This window comes from Myotis nattereri (genome assembly GCF_964212035.1).
Source record: "Myotis nattereri genome assembly, chromosome: 8".
In the NCBI taxonomy this organism is placed as follows: Eukaryota; Metazoa; Chordata; class Mammalia; order Chiroptera; family Vespertilionidae; genus Myotis; species Myotis nattereri.
Genome location: NC_138083.1, coordinates 38539347 through 38562145, shown reverse-complemented (window position 1 = coordinate 38562145; position 22799 = coordinate 38539347). Strand labels below are relative to the sequence as shown.

At 57.2% G+C, this 22799-nt stretch overlaps 1 protein-coding gene across 1 annotated transcript; it reads right to left on the bottom strand.

The window, feature by feature from the left end:
* Positions 1-272: 272 nt before the first annotated feature.
* On the bottom strand, positions 273-21187 carry SRC (SRC proto-oncogene, non-receptor tyrosine kinase). The gene is made up of 12 exons (XM_081097455.1): positions 21022-21187; positions 19797-20057; positions 18023-18122; positions 10454-10552; positions 10194-10297; positions 8184-8333; positions 6542-6697; positions 4939-5118; positions 3932-4008; positions 3066-3219; positions 2810-2941; positions 273-2527 (listed from the first exon to the last, which is right to left on the bottom strand). The coding sequence occupies exons 2-12, from the start codon at positions 20047-20049 to the stop codon at positions 2319-2321; spliced, it is 1614 nt and encodes a 537-aa protein (XP_080953581.1). The 5' UTR covers positions 20050-20057; positions 21022-21187; the 3' UTR covers positions 273-2318.
* Between the last annotated feature and the right edge of the window lie 1612 nt (positions 21188-22799).

The following is a 22799-nucleotide window of genomic DNA, read 5'->3' as shown; positions in this document are numbered from 1 at the left end:
TCAGAGTTCTGAACTGCAGAGACTTTGGGAGTCTTGGGTTTCATCTGTGCAGCTCCCACACAAGCAAGGCTTCTGCCAAATGTGCTCACTCCACAGAGGCAGGTCCAGGTGTGCATACATGGTCACATTCCATGGTAACGGTTGACTCCAATCTGATCATGTCATGCCCAGGCCCAGCGCCCGCACGAAGGCCCTCTGACCACAGTCTGGCCTCACTCCCACCCCTCACCCTCCGGCACACAGCAGAGGCTCAATAAACCACTAGCTGAACTCTGAGGTCTGTTTGTGTTTAATCAGACAATATACAAAGTATTTACAACCAATTCTGGATTCCCCCACCCCCCGAGCCTGGGCCGTGGAATGTGGGACCCCCAGGCCCTGCCCAGAACTGGGGGTCTGCTAGGCCTCTGCATAGTCATCTGAAATCTACAAAACACTGTTTTCTTTTAAAAAAATGACAGTATTAGGACACCTTATACAAAGGGTCTTGGGCAGTTAGAAGGGGATTTGAGAGCACATTCGTGTAGGTGAGTCCAGATTTGGGACTGGGACAGACAGGAGAAGACTTGGGTAATAAACATGGATGAAAGGAAAAGTTGAAATTTCATAGGCAGGCACCCCTTTGGCCTCCTTCCCCACTGGCAGGGCCTGGCTGGCTCAAGAATCCCCGGCAGCAGGAATGTTATTGCTATGAGGGGCGGGGGGCTGTGGGTGAAATGTACAATGTGTCTGGGCGACAGAGTAAGGGGCATTTTTACATGTTAAATATGGACACACATGGAGGAACACACACGTGCACACACACACATACACACACAGAGGCCCTTACCAAGATGCCCACAAACTGTCAGCTTCCCCTTTTAGGAGGAGCACGCTGAGGCCAGGGAGAAGCCACCACATACCCTAAGACTGAACAGTAGAGCGAGGGCCAAAACAGTCTCCTGATGCCCGGGCTGTGCTCACTGTGTGATGCCAGGTCACAGGTCTGGACAGGACAGGAGGGGAGCAATTGCAGAGGCCATGGCCACATAAGGAGGCAGACGCTGCAGCCCAGAGAAGTCAGGTCCACCCAAGGTCTCACAGCCAGTCCTGATACCTGACAGTGGAACCCTCATCCTCTCCCACCCCAGCCTAGGCACTCCTTTCCCTACTCATGAGTTTAGGGTGCCAACGTGGAGAGGAGAGCAGGGGCCAGGCATTGAAATGACACAGGACAAACTGGGCAGAAAACCTGGGGCCCCCTCCTAAGGCCAGGGCAAGTTTCCCAACCACTTGGATCTTCTATTTCTGCTTGATTGCCCCCAGAGCCTGAGAGCTCACTCCCTTTCATGACTGGCTAAGCCTGAAGGTCAAAATCCACCCACATTCTGACTGAAGTCTGCCTCCCTACACCTGCACTTTCACCCTTCATTCCCAGCTCAGCCCCACACCCACCTCCACTCTCTCCCCCCACAACAGCCCTGCTGAGAGGGAAATAGCAGCAGAACTCTCTGCTGTCTCTAACCCACCCTCAGGCCCCTTGTCCCTGGGGCTGCCACAGTCTGTCCATGATGCCGCTGAGGACAATCTTGGTTCCTGAGGAAGACAGAGGGAGCACCGGGTTCTGATCCCACCTCAACTCTGAGCTGCTCTGTGGACTTGGGTGAGTCACAGCCTCTCTCTGGGCTGTCTCCCCATGGGTAGTAAGGGACAAGGAATTGATGATCTCTAAGGGACCCTCGGGTCTAAGAAGGGCAGGGTTTGCGGGGAGCCCACCCCACCCACCATCATCAATCAGTCTAGGCGTCAGGCTGCTCTGCCTGGGAGCCACGGCAGAGGGGTCTGGACCCAGCAGCCTCCACGAACAGGTGTTTCAGAAATGGACGGCAAGGGGCAGGGTATCAGGCAGGCTGACGGCCAAGGGCCTATCACTTTTCTTTGGAAAGGCTCTTTGGCCAGCTCTGGAGACAGCCCTGCATGGCGTGGAAGAGGGAAGGAGCCAATGTGTAGAGGAGGCTGAGGCTGGGAAAGGGAGCCCTCCGCTCCAGCCCTTTTCCCCACGTCCTCCTGCTGCAATTCACGGAGCTCCAGGAGGTGTACAAGGAGGTGTGTGGCGGGAGCAGGAGCCAGGCACAGTCACTGTGCCAGCCTTGGACCCCGCCCTCAGGGCTGCTCCAGGCCCCAAGCCCTTCCGTGCCACAAAAGAGGGAGAGGCCTAATCACTGACAACTCCGCCCCACAGAGGAGCAGCAGCGGCAGGAAGAGCGAGGCAGGACCCCGCACGGGGGACCACCCAGCCCGATGCACGCCGAGCAGCCAGTCTGGCCCCGTAGCTGCCCCTAGAGGTTCTCTCCAGGCTGGTACTGGGGCTCAGTGGACGTGAAATAGTCCTCCAGGAAGGCCTGCAGGTACTCGAAGGTGGGCCGCTCCTCGGGCTCCTTCCGCCAGCACTGGCACATGAGGTCGTGCAGGGACTCAGGGCACTCAGGTGGGCAGGGCATCCGGTAGCCTCGCTCCACCTGGTCCAGCACCTCACGGTTTACCATCCCTGTGGGCAGAGGGAGGAGTGAGGCGGCTCTGGGAGGACAGTGGGGTGGGGGGAAGCTGATGGGGTTATCAGAGAGGGCTTCCCGCCAGAACTGGGTAGGTGTAAGCATAAGCCCCTCCCCAAGGCTGGAAGCCCTGACCGGAGAGAGAGCCTAAGATCAGATGTTCAACTTCTTTCTTCTACAGATGGGAAACCTGAGGCCTGGGAGGGGGTCTGGCTTGTCCAAGGTCACCAGGGCAGAGGGGTTCAGGGACTAAAGACGGGCTGTGGGAGCCCTCTTACCAGGGTAGGGCACCCGGCCCTTTGTCGTGAGTTCTGTCAGCAGGATCCCAAAGGACCACACGTCTGACTTGATGGTGAACCGGCCGTAGAGGGCAGCTTCTGGAGCCGTCCACTTAATGGGGAATTTGGCACCTGCAGGAGCAAGAAAGGTCATATAGGCATCATTCCCATCCCCACATGACAGATGAGGAAACTGAGGCTCAGAGAAGGGGCAGGACTTCCCAAGGCACCTGGTGCCCCCCCAGACCCTGCCCACCTTGCCGGGCTGTGTACTCGTTGTCTTCGATGAGCCGAGCCAGGCCAAAGTCGGCCACTTTGCACACGAGATTCTCTCCAACCAGGATGTTGGCAGCACGGAGATCCCGGTGGACATAGTTCATCCGCTCCACGTACGCCATGCCTGAGGCGATCTGCAGGCAAAACCCAGGAGCCTGGCTCAGGGGCCACCCCAAGGCCTTCCCAGGTCACAGGCATGTGCCCAGGGCTGGGGTCATCCCGAGGATAGAGAGCCAACCAAACACCCTGCCCACCCTTCTTCGGGCAAGTGAAGTAGGTCATAATAAACGCTGTCGCACAAAAAGCAGGACCAGCACTCAGCAGGAGGGAACGCGGGACCGAGGGCAAAGGGCAAAGGGGCAGCACAAGACAAGAGGCACCCAGGGAGGTGGGTGACCATAAAAGAGGCCCCAGATGCCCCAGAGACACAGAGCAGTGTCAGCTCCGGCCTGCAGTCCCGAGACCCCTTTCCAAGCCTCCGTTTTCTTATCCATCAAATGGAGTAAACAGCCACCCCCGCCGCCCCTGGTTGTGATAAGGATTAAGTGGGAAAGGCTGTCCAGCAAACAAGTGCATGTTTGTGAATGCACGTTCGTTACGCGAGTGAATTGCCTTTACGGAGAGCACTGAGCCCCACGCCCCACAGCAAGCCAGGGGCTCGCTGCACAGTGAGGACTCTCTCCTCTGCCCAGAGCCACCCTGCAGCACTGTCAGTGCTCCCAGGAACACACGAGGTGAGACCAGCGAGCGTGAAGGCAGCCAAAGCAAGCTGCCCGGAGGCTAGAGCTGGCTGCGCCAGGTGGGCCTGAGCGTGTGAAGCCAAGGGTGCAAGAGGGGCTGACTCACCTGAGCAGCCATGTCCACCAGCTGAGGCAGCCGCAGATACTTGCCCGTCTCCCCCTTGAGAAAGTCCAGCAAACTCCCTGGGCAGAGAGAAGGCAGCTCTAGCCCCTGCCCTGCCCTGCCCTCCCTGAGCCAGGAAGCAGTGATTCCCAGGTCCTGTCCAAATGGGAAGGGCTGGCCACGCTTTAAGCAGCACTGCAGGTTTTATGTAAACCCATCTCTGATAAAGTCTCACTCAACGTTTGTCATTCAAAGGCAAGCAGGATGAGAAACAACCCCCATGTTCACCTCCAGGTAAATAGAAACTATGGTCCATCCATGGATGGAATCCTACTCAGCAGTAAAAAAGGAACAAAGTGCGGATAACACACGAGAAGGAAGACCCTCGGATGTGAAAGATTACATGAATGAAGCCTAGAAGAAACAAAGCCAGGATGACAGGAGGCATGTGGTTGCCCGAGTTTGGGGCTGGAGGCGGGGCAAGGGAGCTGTCGGGAGTGACAGATCTTCCCTCTCCAGATGTGGTAAGGGATGCAGAGCGCATCCACCCATTGGGACTCATTGAGCTGGATGTATTTTATAACCTATACTGGGTAAACTTTATAATATGTAAATTATGCCTGTAAAAAGTAGAATTTTAAAAATTCATTCATTAATTTTAAAATTCAGTAAAGATAAAGCCAGGGACTTAATGTGGCTGAGTTTGGATGGTTAGGGGAAGATCTCTTTCTGCCCCAAAATGGCAAATGGCTTTAGAAAACCAGCAAACTGAGGTGGACCAGATGCACTGTGGGAGATTGTTAAACAAAATGAGACGAGAAAGGCAATCTTTGTTTTAACTTTCCATCAACATGAGAAGTTGTGCTCTATTCCATTCCACCTTTAAAGAGGTACACTCTAGATCTGGGGGGCAGTAAAGCACTCCCCACCTGAGGTTCGGTGAGCACCCTCATTCAGAGATAACCTGGCCAGGGGCTGCCCACATCTCGGTGCCAGTCACCAGGCCTCACCCTTGCTCATGTACTCCGTGACGATGTAGATGGGCTCCTCGGACACCACGGCGTACAGCTGCACCAGCTTCTCGTGCCTCAGTTTCTTCATGACCTGGGCCTCCTGCAGGAAGGCCTCTGGAGACATCGTGCCTGGCTTCAGGGTTTTGATGGCCACCCTGGTGGTGCCGTTCCAGGTCCCTGTGTGGGGAGGGATGCAGGCTGCCTCAGTGGAGGCCCCCCATTCTCACCCATAGAGACCCAGGATCTTCCCAGGTACTAATTTCAGCTCTGGCCTCCCTGGCCATTCTGAGCCTCAGAGCTCCCACCTGTAAAATGGGCACAAGAACAAATGCTCCTCCCAGGACGATTACAGAGACTAAATTTGTGTATACACCCTCACCCCACACAGGCTCACACTGCCCCATGCATCTGCTCCCTGAGTCATCCATGGAGGTACATGAAATACTAGCTGTTGTTAGGACTCTGGTTATTAGGAATGTCCCAAACGGCAGCACATTCATCTGAGATGGGAGACCACAGTTCCAAAGCAACTACTCATTCCTGGGTGATCATGTTCCTTCTCAGCAGCACAAAGAAGGTGCCTCAGGTGCTAGCAAGTGAATGGGGCCGGGGCTGGGGCTGGGAGCAACAGGGAAGAAGTAAGAACTTCCCCCATGATTACTGCACAACCAGCCCAGGTATGAGTCTTGCAGCCACCAGAACAGCGGATGCGTGGACTTATCCAGCGTTCGCTCACATCCTCATTTTGCACATGTGCATAGGAGCTGGCTTCTTATTCTCTCCCCTCTCTCTAGCTCAAAGCCAGCACCTCTCTTTTGCTGACTTGGCCTGAGCTCCAGCCTCCAGGCCTTTGTCCCTGCAGTGCCTCCCACCCAGGAACCTTCTCTGCTCCTCTCCATCATCTCTCCCCCTGAAGGGAGAAAAATGGAGACAGCAATGCCAAGTGAACAGAGTGGCTCAGGGGAACACCTTGACGATGGGCCACTGTGTCCTCCGCTGAAGCCACAGGCGTACAAGGGTCATGCCTACCTCCCCCCAACTTCCACGATCCCTCTGTGTCAGCAGAAACCAGGCCGTGGGAGGGGACCTGAGTTCTGTCAGGGCCGCAGAGTGTTTGTTCTCAAGGACGGCTTTGCAGTTTCTCCAGGGTGAGACAGGAGACTGCCAACAGGCCCAGAACATGCCAGGCCTGTGCTTCCCAGCACTCCCTCTGCGCCAAGGCTCCTCTCCCCAGGGCTGAGGGCCAACCTGTGGATGCGCGCTCACACAGCCCCACGGTGGGTCCTATCATCACCAGCCCCGTTTTACAGTTGGGAAGATTGAGGCTCAGAGTGAAGCCGCCTGGCCCAATGCCCAGCCCCTCTGCAAAGGCATGAAGAGGCTACTTCCCTTCTTGGTGCCAGCCACCACTGGGGGAGCTTCGTATTAAAACAGGGCCCACTGTTCAACAGAGGCAAGTGAGACTCTAGGAGGTAAAGGGGAGGGGTTAAGTGGGTTTTGAGCTGCCAGACAGATGGACATCTGCCTGGCTCTCAGGTGGGGACACCAAAGTCCCCCAAGGCGACTGTGTTCTCCTTGGAGGGGTAGGGCAAGGACTCACCCATCCACACCTCTCCAAAGCAGCCCTGGCCCAGCTTGACCTCCAGCCGCAGTGACTCCCGGGGGATCTCCCAAGCGTCCTTGGCCAGGCCCTGAGTCTGTGGCTTGGACGTGGGGCACACAGTGGTGAGTCGGTGGCACAGGCCATCAGCATGTTCTGAAGACGGAGACAGGGAAGATGGAGTTCAGGCCTGGTGTCCGCCCTGGGGCCTCCCTTTCCCACCATGTGTACAGACCTGCACGCTGTATGCACACAGGCTTCGGGGACACACAGGATGCCCTTGAGGCCAAGCATCCACACCTGTGTGTATACACCCTCACCCCACACAGGCTCACACTGCCCCAAGCATCTGCTCCGAGTCATCCATCCATTCATTAATCACACTTTAAGGCGTGGCCAGCCAGGTGGATACCAGGGACTCACTGGAGGACACGTCCAGTGGAACCTTGGCCTCTGGGAGCTCACAGTCCAGGGGGAGCCCAACTTTCCTTAATAAACTCCCAGAACCACATGTGTGATGTGCATGCAACAGCAGGTGGAGTGGATAGAGTCCTGGAAGGCTTCCGAGAGGAAGCGGCACTTGGGCTTGAGTCTGCAGGAGGGTGAGTGGTTAACCAGGGAAGAGCACTCTAAGCAGAAGGCACAGTGCCTTGTGCCTGTGTAAAGGCCCTTAGGGAGGACAGCCGCTGGGGTGGAGGAGCTGAAAGGAGGCTTGGGGGCTGCGGGGAAGTGAATGGAGGAAGGGCAGCCCCAGGTTCAGGCTACTCAAGGCCTCAGAGACCACACTGGGGTCCTTATCCTAAGATTGCAAGAGCACCCCTGGAGGGTTCTGATTTGGGGGAACAGGATTCAGAATGAACAGTAGTGGTGGCCGCGGGACTGACAGAAGGGGCAGATCCTAGAGGAGTCAGGAGGCGGGTTGACAGAGGAGGAGGAGGAGGACGTGTGGGCTGGAAAGTAGCAGGCACCCTCAGGATAGGCCACACCGGCACACGGAGGCCAGAGCTGCACACCACAAGCTCACAGGCTCCCACAGGCCCGCCACAGGGTGCACACAGGCCCGTGACTCTTCAGTCCACCCGACAGCCTCAACATCCAGGTGCAACAGCTGCTCTGTATACACAGGGGCTGTGCCTGTGAGCACCACGAACTCTCGCTCCCCCTACGCCCTCCCTCTCTCAGCAGCAATCAATGTGGCAGCCCCTTCCTCCTCTTCCAGTAACCAGTTCAGACCGGTGCTAGGGCTGCAGAGACAACGACACCGCCTGTGCCCCTCCCTTCCCTGCTCACTCCTCCAGGCAGCCCCCTCTTCACCAGCCAGCTGCAGAGGAGGAGAAAAAGGAGGGAGGGGTGTGGGGGGAGAGAGGGGAGAGGAGATAAGGAAGAGAGCGCAGGGAGGAAAGAAGAGGGAAAAGATGGGGAGGGAGGCGGGGAAGGAAGAAGGGGCAGGGGAAAGAAGGGGGAGGAAGGCAGGAGCCACAGAGTCTCAGCATTACAGAAGCCCCAGCCCTTGTTGGCCCCAAAGCCCCCTCTCAGGGTCTGCAGCTGAGGCCCTTAGAGGGCCTAGCCCCAGCCAGGCTCTCCGCTGGCCCAGCTGCCCACCCCCTGGAGGCCTGCACGCCGGGCTGGGGGTGGCACTCACTGGAGTAGTAGGCTACGAGCTGCTGCAGACTGTTGAACTGGGTGCGAGAGGTGATGTAGAAGCCGCCGCTGTCCAGCTTGCGGATCTTGTAGTGCTTCACGTTGAGGCCCTTGGCGTTGTCGAAGTCGGACACTGAGAGGCAGTAGGCACCTGCAGGGAAGGGCCAGCGAGGAGCCGTGATCACCAGGCCTGCCACCCCACAGGCCACAGCACTACGCACAGTTCTGTGCCTGTCCAACACAGGAGGGGAGAGGGATGCCAGGTCGGCAGCCCCAGCCCAGGCAGAGCCAGGGTCTGGTTCAACCCAGCTCTGGGGCAGCCACTGAGACAGGGCCAAGTCAGCAAGGCGGCACCTGGCTGGAAAGCTTTGCCATGCACCCTTGACATGCAAGGCTTCTGAAGCCTGAGTGAGTGTCCGAACTGTGTGACCTGAAAAAGTCGCTTGCCCTCTCCCTGCCTCAGTTTCCTCCTCTGCACAATGGGGCTACCCCCAGGGCTGCTGGGAAGATTCAATAAGACTACATATAAGAGGTGTTCAATAAATGCTTGATGGGAGCATAGAAGTGGCCCCACGTGGCTGTGTGTACCCCGATTAACTGCTGCCCCTCTCTGGGTCTGCCTTGGCAGCATTCTCTGTGCCCCATCACTTCATGAAGACTCCAGGCTCAGGCAGGAGCCGGTGACTGGCTGAAGCTGAGGCAGACAAGCAGGAACCCATGTGCTGGGCATGACCTGAAGGCTGCTAAGGCTCAGCTGTGCCAGCCACAATGGCCCCCTCCCTGCTTTCCTTGAGTCTGGAACAGCTTTGGGTAGAATAGCTCCCTCCTGCCCAGCAGGCCTGCCTAGGAACCTCTGTTAACCTGAGCCCAAGAGACAGTGGCCTCAAGGGAACAAGGTGGCAACAGGGACCAAGGCTGAGCCCAGAGGTGGGGCAGTGGGTGCAGAAGCTCTAGTGGCCACAGAAAGCCCTTCTTGGGAGGCAGCGTACAGGCACTTTGCTAGAAGCCCAGCCTCCATGGGCCACAAACCCTCTGGACAGTCCTCAGCTAGAGGCTAAAATCTGTGTAAAGAAGGGAAAATGAGGCCCAGAGAGGGAAGCAGCTAGGCTTCAGCTCACACAGCAAGTCAGGCACCGAGCCGACTTGAACTGTACCTGGGTCTCTAACGCCTGCATGGGGCAGCCAAGACTTACTGCAGATGACCCGGGCCCTGTGCACATGGAAGCCTCAGGCCTGCACCTGAAGCCGGCCCCTGACCATGCGCACACACAGGTGTGCCTGTGCCGGGGGCTGCCTGCTCACAAGGTACACACTCCCCAGGCCCACAGGCATGAAGACAAACCCACAATTCACTCCCATGCAACAATACACACACAATTCCACCCCCATGTGCACACACATGCCTAGACCCACACATGGCGTGCATGGCCACAGAACCGTGCACATGCGTGACATGGATGATCTGCTTTCCCAACTCCTGCTGTGTCCCAGGCCCACAGGAAGTGGCCCAGCTTCGTTGCCATGGTGATGGGGTGCCTGCAACCCACTTGCAGAGGGGCTGGAGAGAAAGCGGTGATGCATATGCATTCTCTTGCTGGGGGGAAGGGACAGAGGAACAGGGGCCAGGACTGATGGGGGAAGGGTAAAGCCGGGTCCCAGGACCCAGTCCAGCCCCAGAGGCCCCTGAAGAAGGGGCAGGAGAGGGACCCATTGTAGCAACACCCACCCTGGGAACAAGCCTTTCACTGTGTGACCCTAGTCCTCCTGACAATCTGTATCCATTCCTCATCTCAGGACACTGAGGCTGGAGAGGCTAAGTGTCCTCTTTTACTGCCCCTCTGGCCGCCCAAGACAACTCAGTGTTCCTCAATGTACCGCTCTGCCTTTGATCTTGTCATTTCCTCCACCCTGAGGGCTCTTCCCACTTCACGGCATACACCAAACTCCTATTCATTCTGCAACACCCCGCTCAAACAACCCACCAGAAGATTCAGTTCCCACTGGCTCCTACCTTTCGTGGTCTCGCTTTCTCGCACTAGGAAGGTCCCTCTCGGGTTCTCTGCATTGAGCAGTAACCGCTCTGACTCCCGTCTTGTGATCTTGCCAAAGTACCACCTGGGGCAGGAGGGAGGAGGATAATACTGGTGATCCAGGCTTCTGCCCATCCATAGTGCCTCTGGCCTGGGATGTGGCTGGGCCCTAGGCAGCCAGACCTCCCAGCCCAGGAGAGACGCGACGGTGAGCAAGCAGGAGGCCAGAGCTCATACTCACTCCTCAGCCTGGATGGAGTCGGAGGGCGCCACGTAGTTGCTGGGGATGTAGCCCGTCTGTCCCGTGCTGAGCGAGTGGGCCAGCCACCAGTCTCCCTCTCTGAGGGTGGGAGCAGGAGGGAACAAAGGAGAAGGGAATCATCAGTGGTGGGTCTGCCTGCAGTTTTCAGGGGTGCTGTGCTGGGAGCCCTAGAGGCCAGTGGAGCACAGGGAACGGTGGGACCAGGCCCCTCGCAGCCTGCCCGCCACGCTGGCTCACATGCCTCGGCCAAAGCTGACTCAGACAGGCTTTGTCCAGGACTATGGCAGGACTGACCGTGGTCAGCCTGAAGCCTGAATTCACAGGGCAGAGTCCTGGAATGGGAAGGACTCTTGCTTCCCTTCAGTCAGACCAAGCTGTTCAAGATGCCAAGAGCTGCCTGGGAGTGAGAGAGGAGCTCCTTGTCTTTGGGGAGCAAGCAAGTTACAACAGCAAGTTCCTGTCGGAGACAGATGTCAAATCAGACCTTCAAAGTCTCCCCAAGCCCTGAGAAGCCCAATCCTGGGAGCTGGTGAGACCTGGGTGGAGGCAGGGGGTGGCCCTTTTGGGGACTGATGACAATCCAAGTGCCAACCCTGAAAACTAGAGCAATGCCTGCCTTTGTCACAAATCACAGGTCACACCTAAAGGGCTCCTTGACTGAAAACTACAGGCCTCCTCTTGCAGCCTGCCCATCAGGGGGAAACTGAGGCGAGAGGGGGCTGGGACTTGCCCAAAATCACACAGCGAGTCATGTCAGAGGGGGCTAAGGTGGCAGAGCCCCAATGCCCAGGGCACTTCTATATTCATGGCCCACAAGGAGCAAGAGGAGAGGGGGTGGGGCAGGAGGAGCTCCCCACAGGGCTGGGTCCCCTGGGCCTGGGTGGGAGGAGGGAGGGGGCGAAGTACCTTTGCAGCCATCTGAATGTGAACCAGGTCTGGCTGGAGCGGGGGTCCAGAGACACAGAGGAGAGAGGAGAAAGCGAGAGCCCAACAGGAAAGAAGAGGCAGAGATGGGGGTGGTAAGAGGGAGAGGCAGAAAGAGCGAGGGAAAGAGCAGGACAGCCAGGCGGTGCTGGGGATGGGCGACAAGGGGGCAGCCACAGAGGCCTCGCATCCAAAGCAACCAGAGAGGCTAGGGAGATGTCCATGAGGAATGTGGGGGGTGGTGGGAAGGGCTGCCTGGGAAACGGGGTCCAGCTCCCGCCCATTCCCGCTGGGCGGACGGGAAGACTGAGGGCAGAGAAGCAAAGGCCTCTGCTCAAGGTGACACAGCCAGGCCCAGGCTCCAGCTGCCGATAAGAAGGCATTCTCCCTACGGGGGCTTGACAGCTTGCTGAGCGTCTCCATCCCAGGACGCCTCTGAGCCTCACGACCCTGAGAAGATATACAGCTCCTGGGATGCACTCCCCTCCCCATCGCCAGGGCCCAGAGGGAGAAAGACCCTTGCCAACAGTCACACAGTCTGGACTTGAACCTGAATCCCTGGATCCTGGTTTTTCTGAGCTTCCCCTGACCCACATTCTTCAGCCCATTTTGAAGATGGAGAAGTTGAGGCCAGGAGAGTACCGGGTAGGGACGCTCTCCAAGGAACTGGGAAAGTATAGGTGAGCAGTCAGACCAGGGCTTAGCCATGGGAGGGGGCGCTGAACCAGAGGGGTAGAGTCCCTTCTGGCTGGACGCAGGTGAGAGCAGCATGATACGGGCTGTGCAGGCTGACTTGGCTGTGCCATCGCTGACACGCACTCAGGCAGGGACACAGTTCATGTGGGAGTTTCTGCAGAAGAAGGAGGGCCCCAGAGTAAAGGGGCAAGGCCCTCTTCAAGGAAAGAAGCCTTTGGATTCCCAGGGCCTCCATCCACCTCCTGATGTGCACCCACTCAGGGGTGGCTACACTTGTCTGTCCCATTTGACCCTCAAGGCCACCCTGAGCGGGAGGAAGGCAGGCCTCAGCCCCCAGATTAGGACACGCAGCACCCAGGCTGGAGCAACCCAGCACTTCCTTTGTAGAGTTGGGGAACTTGAGGCACAGAGAGGGGCTGAGACTTGCCCAAAGCTACAAAGCCAGGACTCAAGTCACAGGGAACAGCGGAGATCTTCCAGTCCAAAGCTGCCTTTCACCAATGGGGAACGTAAGGCACAGAGAGGGGCAGTGATGTGCCCAAAGCCATGTCGCAAATCAGAGCAAGAGGGAGGACCAGGGCCCCTGAGTGCCCGCGGCCAGACACAGCAGGCCTCCGGCACCTGCAGTCTCCCCAGGCCCTCAGAGGCCCAGAGGCCCTCGGGGAAGCCAGGGGAGGATGAAACAGGAGCAGCAGGACTGGAGGGCGCGGACTGGGCTGAGGTCTAGGTCACAGGCTACAAGACGAGGCAGATTGACAAACCAGGGTCTGAAAGCTGACCCGCCACCAACGCAGAAGGGAAGGTCGGAGGAACATGTGCCCAGAGGCCAGCCACATAGAGACCCCAGAAGCAATGAGGGTTCAGTTCTGCTGACATCATCCAGACTTTGGCCAGCAGAGCCTCTATCTCCCTGACATCAGTCCATATGTGAGTTTGGGCTCCTAGGCCAGTTTCTGAGTTTTAGTTCACAAGGGCAGGGAGGGTGGTTGTTTGCAATCTCACTAAAGGGTCCGACTTGAGCCTGGCCCCAGCTTGAGAGGCGTCAGGGAGCTTGAGCACCAAAGTTAGCCACAGGCTGTGTGACCTTGGCCCTGCCTCAGTTTCCTCATCTGTAGGATGGGGATACTCATGAATCCCTCCGAGGGGTGCTCAATGTGCATGAATGGTTAATATCTCAATCTGGCTAAAAAAAAAAAATGGAATTCATATCTCAATGGTGCCCCTCTCCCCACTCTCAAAATGTTTTTTTTAAAACTAAAGCCAAAGCAGCTCAGTCCATCTCCAATAAGGATTTGCTGTGTGACCTTGGGCAAGTACCCTGCGCTCTCTGGGTCTTAGTTTCCTCACCTATAAAGAAGATACTATAAATAATACTTTTTATTTCCTTCTTCACAGAATCATCCTTGCTGCAAAGTATGTAAATCAATCAGCACCAAGCCAGTTTCAGCTTCAGTAAGCTAATTCTGTATCTTCTGCGTCTCAGTTTACCCACCTGTGAAAGGGAGCCATCAAGCCCCATCTTCCCAAGTCTATAGTCTGGGACAGCGGTCGCCGACCTTTCGGAACTCACGGACCACCAGCGGTCCGCAGACCACCGGCCGGCAACCACTGGCCTGGGAGACTCAAACCTGCCACCGGGTGCCAAGGGCCTGAGGCTGCTCCCACAGGAGATGCCCCAGAGCTTCCCAAGCCAGTCCAGCGCCACAGGGACACCAGTGCAAGCCCAGCCTCAGAAGCAATGGAGAATTAATCTGTCAGGTTGAGCAGATTCGCCGAATCCGGCACCTTCCTTGGGGCCTAGTCCTTATCCGGTGGGTAGGAAAAAGGGGAAGAGGGAAGGGATTAAGACATTCCCCGTGGACACAGACGATGGGGTGGTGAGGGCCTGGGTGCAGGGGAGGATGGCAGCGGCTGGAAGAGGTTTATGGGGGAAAGAGGAGGACCTATGTAATACTTTCAACAATAATGATTAAAAATAAAAAGACGGTCCCCGCCTGATCCCTCACCTTCCCACCTGTGGCCAGAAGAGAAAGCAATGAGCTGCCCTGAGCTACCCTTTTATATTCCAACAGCTGTTCACCAGCTGTGTGACCTCGGGCTACTGACCACACCATTCTGAGCCTCAGGACCCTCTTTTGGGGCCCTAATCTTTGTGCTGCCCGGGTTGGTATGTGGGTCAGGATTGTGGCAGCTTTGGAACCTAAGTTATGCCCGTTTGGGTGCTCACATACTGGTCAAAGAGGCAAGCTTGGGCAGCGGGGCATGGCCCTCGCAGGCAAGTGTCCTGAGGCCTGGGCATGGCCCATGGGAGAGGGCAGGGTGAGGCCAGGGCAGGTCGAGTAAGGAGGACGGGAAGGTGTCCCTTGCCCCACGGTGGGGAGCACCCAGGGCAAGGTGTCCAAGGTTAGTTCTCCCCCAAAGAAGCTGCTAGAATGTGGGTGGGAGAAAGGGGCAGTTCAGGGAGCAACCCACAGGGCCCTGACTCCTGGAGACTCAGACACCAGGGCTGGGCTTGCGACAGTCAGACCTGAGACCCCAGTGGCTTCCTCAGATCCAGGGCCACAGAGCGCCCAGGATTCTCGGGCTCAGGGCATAGGGCATGAAGATCTGGGGAACAGGAGCTCCAGACCTGCTGCAAAGCCCCAGCCACAAATGTGCTCCTCCTTAAGCTCTCCATCGCCCCCCGCAGCCCAGCCTCAGGTTATATTCAGAAAGTTCCTCACTCATAAGAGGAGGTGGGGGTTTAGGGCAGGGGGCAGCGGGCAGGGGGCAGGGAGATTAAACAATAATGCACCCTAAGCAATAACAATGGAAGGACATGTAGGGTGGTCCCTGGGTGGAGTATGAGACCTGAACACTCCACCTTCCGATAAGCCCCCAACTCGGATCCCTTTATCTCTCCTCTTCCTCTAATGCCAGCCCTGAACTCTGCCACCACCAGACTTCCCAGGCGAAGGAGCAGCTGAGCATTGTGCATGCGGGGGGACTCTCGATTCACCCCCACCCTCCAATCGGGGCACCTTAGTGCCACCGAGGGCTTCCCATGGACGGGTCTCCAACACTGCCAGCCCTCCTGACAGCCTCAGGGCTGGCCAAACACCCTCCCCCACAAACCTTCCCAGAAGGCAGGAAAAAGGAAGGGAAGAGGTGGACAAAGAAGGAGCGAGGGCTGCTCTCTGGGTGAAACATGCAGAATCCGTTTCCAGAGCCTCTCCTCCCGCCACACCTTTGCTCAAGCTATGACCCCAGCCCGAGAAGCCCTTCCCACTGTTACTGGTTGAGATGCCCCCAGTTCTTCAAAGCCTCTAACCCTTAAATCCCCCCTGCACCTCCTTTCCCTCCTCCTGGCTCCTCTGCACCACCCCAGCAAGGGCCCTGGGTCACGCCTACCCTCCCAGCTCTGCCACCGCTAGCTGTGTGACCTCGAGCAAGTCATTTCACCTCTCTGGGCCTCAGTTTCCTCATCTGTAAAATGGAGCAAATATGAGTTTCCACTTGCCAGGACTGCGGTGATGTATAAATAAAACAATGCAGCTCAAAGTGCTCAGCACAGAAACGGTGCTGTTTCATTACTGTTCATCCATCTGGTTCACCTGCCCGGAGGGGTACCCCCAGGGTGCTGAGCAACAGGTGATGGGGGACCCAGAAACATGGCGGACCCGAGCAGCCCTCAAGGTGCTCCCAGCTTGGGGGGAGGCAGACCCAAACAGCTGGAACCGAGAGAACTGGGGTGACACTAGGAACTGGACACACAAGGGGTGGAAAGTTGGGAAAGGCCCTCCCCCAGGGAGAGACGCTTGAGTCAGGGAGAGAGCCGCTGCCCAGGCTCCAACCCCGGCTTTGCTATTTGGTAGCTGTGTGACTGTGGGCAAGGGCCTTCACATCTCTGAGCCTCAGTTTCCTCGTTTGCAAAATGGAGACATCCCCTCCCCGCATCACTACAGCCCTGGCGGGACTGCAGCAGAGCAAATTTGAGGATGTGGGTCTAAACTGCCTGGCCCGGCACCTGGCACCTCTTTTCCCTCTCGCCCCTCAGAGAAGGCAGTCTTCAGCTGGATCTTGAGGGATGAATAGGAGTTTGCCAGGCAGAGATGGGACAAAGGGCATTTCAGGCAGAAGGAACAGCATGCACCAGGGCGGGGAGGCATGGACAAGCAAGACACACTCGAAGAGGGTGGAGATATCCAACCTCCTTAGCCAGGCCTTCGGGGACTCTCAGGGGTCAATTCTACCCTGTCCTCTGGAACAGCTCCCTCCAGCGCGGCACCTCCCACAGCTGCCCCTCCGTGAGGGACTGCCTTCCGCCACCTCCACTTGCCACTCGACTTCACTGTTCTTCCTCCAAAGACCTGGAAGCTCCCAGACCCTGGGGTCACCGCCAGAGGGGGACACAGAGCGGAAGCCCAAACGCCCAGGCTGACCCATCCTCTGCCCGCCACTCTGCCTGGACTGGGGCTGGCTCCCGGCTACCCTCTGCTCCAGGAAGGCCTGGACAAGGCCTTCTCCACCCAGGCCTCAGTGGCCCAGCCCTGAGCCGCGCATGCAGCTGGAACTCAGTGCGGGCTGAGGGATCAGAATGAGGAGTGGGTGAGTTGGGAGGGTGGGTGGGAGGAGGGGTGGTGGAGAGTGACAGGTGATGGGAGGACTCTCCCCATTCTCAGCCTGAGGTTGAGGTCGGGACCTGGCCAAACTGGCTGGGGGTGAGGACACAAGCTGGGGAGCTGGAAGCGGGCAGCCAAGGGGGCCAGAGACCACAGGCAGGGACACAGCCACATGCAGACAGCAGCCCCACCCCCACCAGCAAAGCACCCCACCCAGCCCGCCCATGAAGTATGTACACACCTGACATCCACCTTCCTCCTAAGGGCCAGCGAGAAAAAAGCAGAGAGAGGGAGAAGCTGAGAGGGCTGGGGGAAGCAAGTGCGGGCCAGGAATGGGGTGGGGGAGGTCCCAGGCTGCAGGGGGAGGGGGACAGCAAGCGCTGCCAAGGGCAGCAATGCAGCAGGTGCAGTCTCTGCCTGCCCTGTCAGCAGTCCTGCATGAGCAAACCCATCCCAAGCCCACCCTGAAGGCCTCCACCGCCCCTCCCTGGGCATATGGCCCTAAGGCTGCACGGCACCCCCATGACAGGTATAGCACCTCACTCCCACTGCACTCTAGGCAGGGAAAGAAGAGGAGGGGACAGGAGGAGGAGGACCCCACCCCATGGGTGGAGCCCCATCCACCCCTCACTGGTTGTTTCCTCCCTGCTCCCTGCTCCCCTGCCCACAGAGGCCCCAGCGTCTGGCATGGGCCCCCATAGGCCAGCTTGGCTCTAGGATAGCCTACCCCAAGGAGGAGTCCCTGGAGGTAAACCAGACATCCACCAGGGAGTCCTGCCCTCCACGCCCTATACTATCATCTCATCCACATGCCCAGTCCTGACCTTCTCCCACTGTGTGCCCAATATGGGTTCCCCACCCCTCCCAAGGCGGGCTCCTCCCCCTACAGTGGGGCACGCTGACTCATCCGGCTGCCCCGGGCCCTCCAGCCCTAGGTCACTAATGGGGGCACCTCTGTGGGCATGGCCTCCAGTGTTAAGCCCTGCTTTTTGTAGTCGTGGGTCCTGGGCCCAGTTCTGCCATGACCACATGCCCCCCTGCAGAGTCTGGGATCTGGGGTTCTGGGGTACTGTGCCCTGTTGACAAGTTACTGAACCCAGATCTCTGTCCCAGGGGCCTTCCTGGAGCCCCAACCACCACCACTTGCCTCATTATCACTCCCACAGGCCCCAGGATGGTTTCCGGGGCCTCCACAGCCCCGGCGCTCAGCTCTGCCTGCTGCCCAACATGCTGCCCTCTGAGCCTGGGATGCTCAGAAGTGGTTCTGGCCCAAAGCCGGGCCCAAGGGATGGGATGTCCAACGACGACGGGGAAGGGAGGCACTCACGTGTTGTTGACAATCTGCAGCCGCTCCCCTTTCTTGAAGGATAGATCAGTCTCTGTCCGGGACTCATAGTCGTAGAGGGCCACAAAGGTGGTCACTCCGCCTGCAGAGAGGGTTGGGCATATGAGAACGGCAGGGGCCATGGACAGGGAGAGGTGTGCACAAAAGGGCCCTGTACCCCGGGGGCGTGGAGGCTGGTCTCCCACAGGCCATCAGAGCCCAGCCCAGAGTCACGGTCACATTCAGAGCTGTGTCCATGTACCTGGGCACCCCTGTGAGGGCGTGCAGAAGGCACGCATCTCTTCCCGTCTGTGTCCCACTGGGCTCTGGGTGATGCTAGGCATTTGTTTGGTGTCTATCTTCTCCATAGAACCAGCAGCCCCTACTAACAGGCATCTCTGTTTTGTTCCCAGAGCCTGACACATAGTAGGTGCTCAAGAAACAACTGTGGGATGAATGAACCAGTGAATGAAGGAAACTGCACCAGGCGAGGTTGCTCTGCTTCTCTCTCCGGGTTCTTCTATGTGTCTGGGGAGAGCTTGGTGGCAGGTAACTGTCCCCTCAAAGAGGCCCTCTCTGCCCCCCATTTTAATTACAACCTCTATCCCTCCATCCTCCAAAACGCCCTCCCTGCCCCTTCTGTCCTTCTCACCAGTTCCCACCTTCTAACATGCCGCACCGTTTACACATCTTGCTTTGTTTCTCTCCCCTATGGGGATTATGTCTGCATTACACACTGCAGGTCCCCAGACCAGAAGAATCCTAGCACGCAGTAGAGGTGCCACAGATATTTCTTGGACACATGAATGGGTGCGCATGTGGCTCTGTTTGTCTCACTTGGACTGTGTCTGTGCCTGAGGAGTCCACGAGTGTCCATGTGTCTCTGCGTGCTTTTGTGTTCTCACTGCATGTGTGTGCACTTGTGCCTCCATGGGTCTGTGGGTAGCTGCAAATTCGTTTCTTCAGTATGTGTCTGTGTCCTGTGTGTGTCTTTGAAGGGCTTTGACCACACGTGTGTGTCTTCGTCTGAGAGCAGGAGGTATTTGTATGTATGTGTGTGTATATTTGTGTACATCTGCATTGGGGGTGTGTCTGTGCCTAGGGAGTGCAATCCATGTGTGTTCTATGCGTGAGGCATGCGTGTCTATGATGGAGTCTCCAGCTTAGCACATGTACATGCCTTTAAATGGTTTCTCTGAATGAGCTGCTGACTTGGTGTGTGTAACCATGAGTGTATGGCTCCGTCTGAGTGTGTTGGGTGAGAGTACAAGTGCTGCAAGTGCCACATGTCTCTCAGGACCACATCTGTCTCTAAGCATCCCTGTCTTGGCTGTTATACCCCAAAGTGCCAGCAGAGGGCGCAGGGGTGCATCTCAGCATGAGGCGGGCCTCTGAAGAGGAGCTTTGATTTTTCCTCCCCACCCTCCTGGCCCCTTGACCACCCGCTAGCCACCTATCCCGACCCATCTCTGGGCTGGCCAGGGCAAAGGGCTCTCTGGTCCTTAGTTCCGCCCTACAGTCCTATATCTTTAGACCCCTTTATGCTCTGCGTCTGATGGATTGTGCACCACACTTCCTACCCACAGCCTCCAGGAAACTCCCAGGAGTCCCCAAGGCCAAGTAACCCATAGACACTTCCCCTTTCGTGAGCAAAAGAAACAGCAGCCCAGAGAGGAGGTGTCGCTGCCCCAGGACACATAGCCCCCCTGGCAGAGCAGCCTGGCCCGGGCAGGAAGGGCAGAAGCATCCAGGTACATATGCCCCCAGGTCCACTGACCAGCCAGCGGCCCCGCCCTCTGCGGGGAGGTGACTGTGTCCGAGGAGTTGAAGCCTCCAAACAGCTTGGGCTCGGCGGTGGCAGGGGAGAAGGCCGTGTTGGGGCCACGGTGGCCGTCAGCGGAGGCCGGCTTGCTGGGCGTCTGTGAGGTGGGGAAGGCACCCCCGCCGCCGCCACCGTGGGCGTTCTCAGCAGGCTCCAGGCTGCGGCGCCGCTGGCTGGCATCCTTGGGCTTGCTCTTGTTGCTGCCCATGGTCCTGGCTGGAGAAGAGAGAGGACCCTGGAGTGAAGGAGGGACCCTGGGAGCAGGCAGGGCTGTCTGGGCCCCTTAGACAGCCTCCACCCTAACCCATTCTACAGATGGGGAATCTGAGGCCCACGAGGGGTACCAGCCTCTTGAGGTAAGTCAGCCTTTCAGAGCCCCCATTTCTTCATCTGTGAAATGGGAATGATGATGTCATCCAGAAAGGGCTTCCTTGGTACAGGATCAAGCACAGAAGAAACCTTGTCATCAGAAGCCCTAAGCTCTTCCACATTCTCCCGAGTCACTGTTTCTGTCCCTCGTGGGCAGGGACAGTCTCTGAGTCATGTCTATGCCCCAGGCACTCAGCACATAGGAGAGGGCTCATTGAGGGTTTGTCGAGTGAATACATGACTGACTGAAATTGTCTGATCCAGGGGGAAAGGTGCTAAAAGTTGCAGTCAACTCAGGCAGCTGAAAGAAGGAGAGATGGCTGGGAGCTCACCTCAGCCACAGGGCCTTTGCACATGCTGTTCCCTCTGCCTAACTGCTCTTCTCTGACCATTTCACCAGGGTAACTCATGCCTCCCTCAGTTCTTAGTTCATAAGTCACTTCCCTAGGAAACGTTCCTCAAATTCTTTCACTGGTCTAAGTTAACGTGACTTTCGTGCCTCTCCTTGGTAACATGTGGCCCAGCAATCACTTAATTTGTATTTGTGTGATTATATTATTATTATTGTCATGGACTTTAGTCTGTCTAGTTCACTGCTCTGCTCCCAGTACCTCGCACCGTGTAGCACACAGTAGGTGCTCAATAAATAGTTGAATGAAAGAGATTTCAGAGCCATCCCAGTGATGCCCATGGCTCTGCCACACCCTTTTGCCTCCCACTTCCCCATTCTCAGGTCCTCCCACTCCCCACCCTCATGGCCACCCCTCCCTGCTCCCTCATCTTGGCAGTCCTGGATGGGTCATCACCTCACCTGGTGGAAGGCAGGGGCTGTCCCAGAGGACCTGGGAAGCAGCCTGGGGTCTCAGCAAACACCAGGTGTGGAGTCAGGGGTCGCAGACTAAAGGCCCTGCTTCACCTCTTCCCACTCAGTGACCTTAAGCAAGTCACTTCCCCTCTCAGGTCCTCAGCATCCTCATCTGAAAAGCAGGGATAAAGCAAACTCTCAGGGCTGCTGTGAGGGCATGATCAGAAGAGAAGTCACCATGACTGACTTGTGGGTCATGATTTATCAGCTCTGCCTCTGGAAGACAAAGCTGAGAGCTTCCCAGACCTGAACATTCCTTCTAGCCTCCCAAAGCCTTTCTGAGCGAGAACAATGCTGGGTGGGGCAAGGTGGTAGCGTGGGCTCTAAAGCCAGACTCCGCAGCTCAGATCCGGGCTCTGTCCCTAATCAGCTGCATGACCTCAGGTAAGCAACTTAACTCCTCTCTGTGCCCAGTTCCTTCATCTGGAAACGGTTGGGTCATTGTGATAACTGAGCGAGGCAAGCCAGAGTGCTGGGAACACAGCCGGTCAGCCTGCACATCAGCTCTCACTGATCTGTGTGACTCTGGACACACCAGCCAGGTGGTTCCGACTGTTCTCCAGGGCATGCTGCAGGCCCTGGAATTAGTCCAGAATTTCCTCTGGGAACCTATAGATGGAGAAAAGTCCCTTTAATTGGTGGGGGCCACAGGCAAGCCTGTTAGCCCTGAGAGCTGAGTCCAGCTCTGTGACCCCAGTCCCTGTGTGAACCTCCGCCGGTCCCTACACGCTCTGGGCCTCAGCCTGCTCTGCTGCACAATGGAGGTGTGGCCTGCATGCTCCCTGGGGTCCATCCAGCTCAGAGAATGTGGGGCTGGGGAGGCCCTAGGGAGACCTGCTTAACAGCCCAAAGGATCACCAGGGCCTCCTGAGGGACCAATGGGCCTGGGGACAGGAATGGCCAATTTCTATGGCAACGCAATCCATTGAGGTCATGGTGCCCATCAGCACTCATACAGTCGGTGTCCCGTGGGACCTACTGACCTGATTACCCACATTCCCAGGCTTGATGGAGGCTGAGCCCCAACCACCGGACCTCCAACCCACTTGCTCCCTGGTCCAGCCTTCACAGCACCAACTGTGCTGGAGGCTGTCAGTCACTACAGCAGGACAAAGAGACGAACTGGCCAGGCCCTGCCTCAGAGACTGCATGCCCTCACAGACCACTTGCTTGTGGCACTTTGAGAGGAAATAGAAATTGTAAAAATATATTTTTAAAAAGTTTCTAAATGAAGAACTTTCTAAGATCCCAAACTTTCTTTACAATGAACCAAATGATGAAAAGTGAGCCTCCTGTCACAGGAGGTAACCAAGAACAGGAGATAAGGTACTTGGCCAATGTGCTGTGGAGTGAGAGGGAGAGCCAGCGCTGGATCTTGGAGGCTCTTCCAGCACCAAGAGGATGTGCATGCCCTCTTGGGAGGGGGCGAAGGAAAAGACAGCTCCTGGCCCTAAGTCTTACACTAGCCAAGAAGACCACTCCCCACTGGGGCACTCAGAAAAGCATAAGACAGCCTTCAAGAACAGGCCACGGTGGCTCAGGGCCTCTGACTGCAGTGTTTGCTGGTTTCTGGGGTTTGGTCTTTTGTGTGTGTGTGGGGGGGGGGGGGGGGGATTTGGTCCTTGTGGTTGGTTCTAATTATACAAGTAAATATATATATTTGTGGACAGGAGGCAGGTCGAGGCTAAGAGCCAGAGTCCTGGATTAGACTACTTGTGTTTGAG

What these genes read in the sequence shown, in the direction of transcription:
- SRC (XM_081097455.1), bottom strand. Translation starts at nt 20,049, where the DNA reads ATGGGCAGCAACAAGAGCAAGCCCAAGGATGCCAGCCAGCGGCGCCGC. An exon ending in CACGGAGTACATGAGCAAGG is followed by an intron (nt 4,009 to 4,938) that starts GTGAGGCCTGGT and finishes CTCTCTGCCCAG; the next exon opens with GGAGTTTGCTGGACTTTCTC. An exon ending in CGAGTACACAGCCCGGCAAG is followed by an intron (nt 2,942 to 3,065) that starts GTGGGCAGGGTC and finishes TTGCTCCTGCAG; the next exon opens with GTGCCAAATTCCCCATTAAG.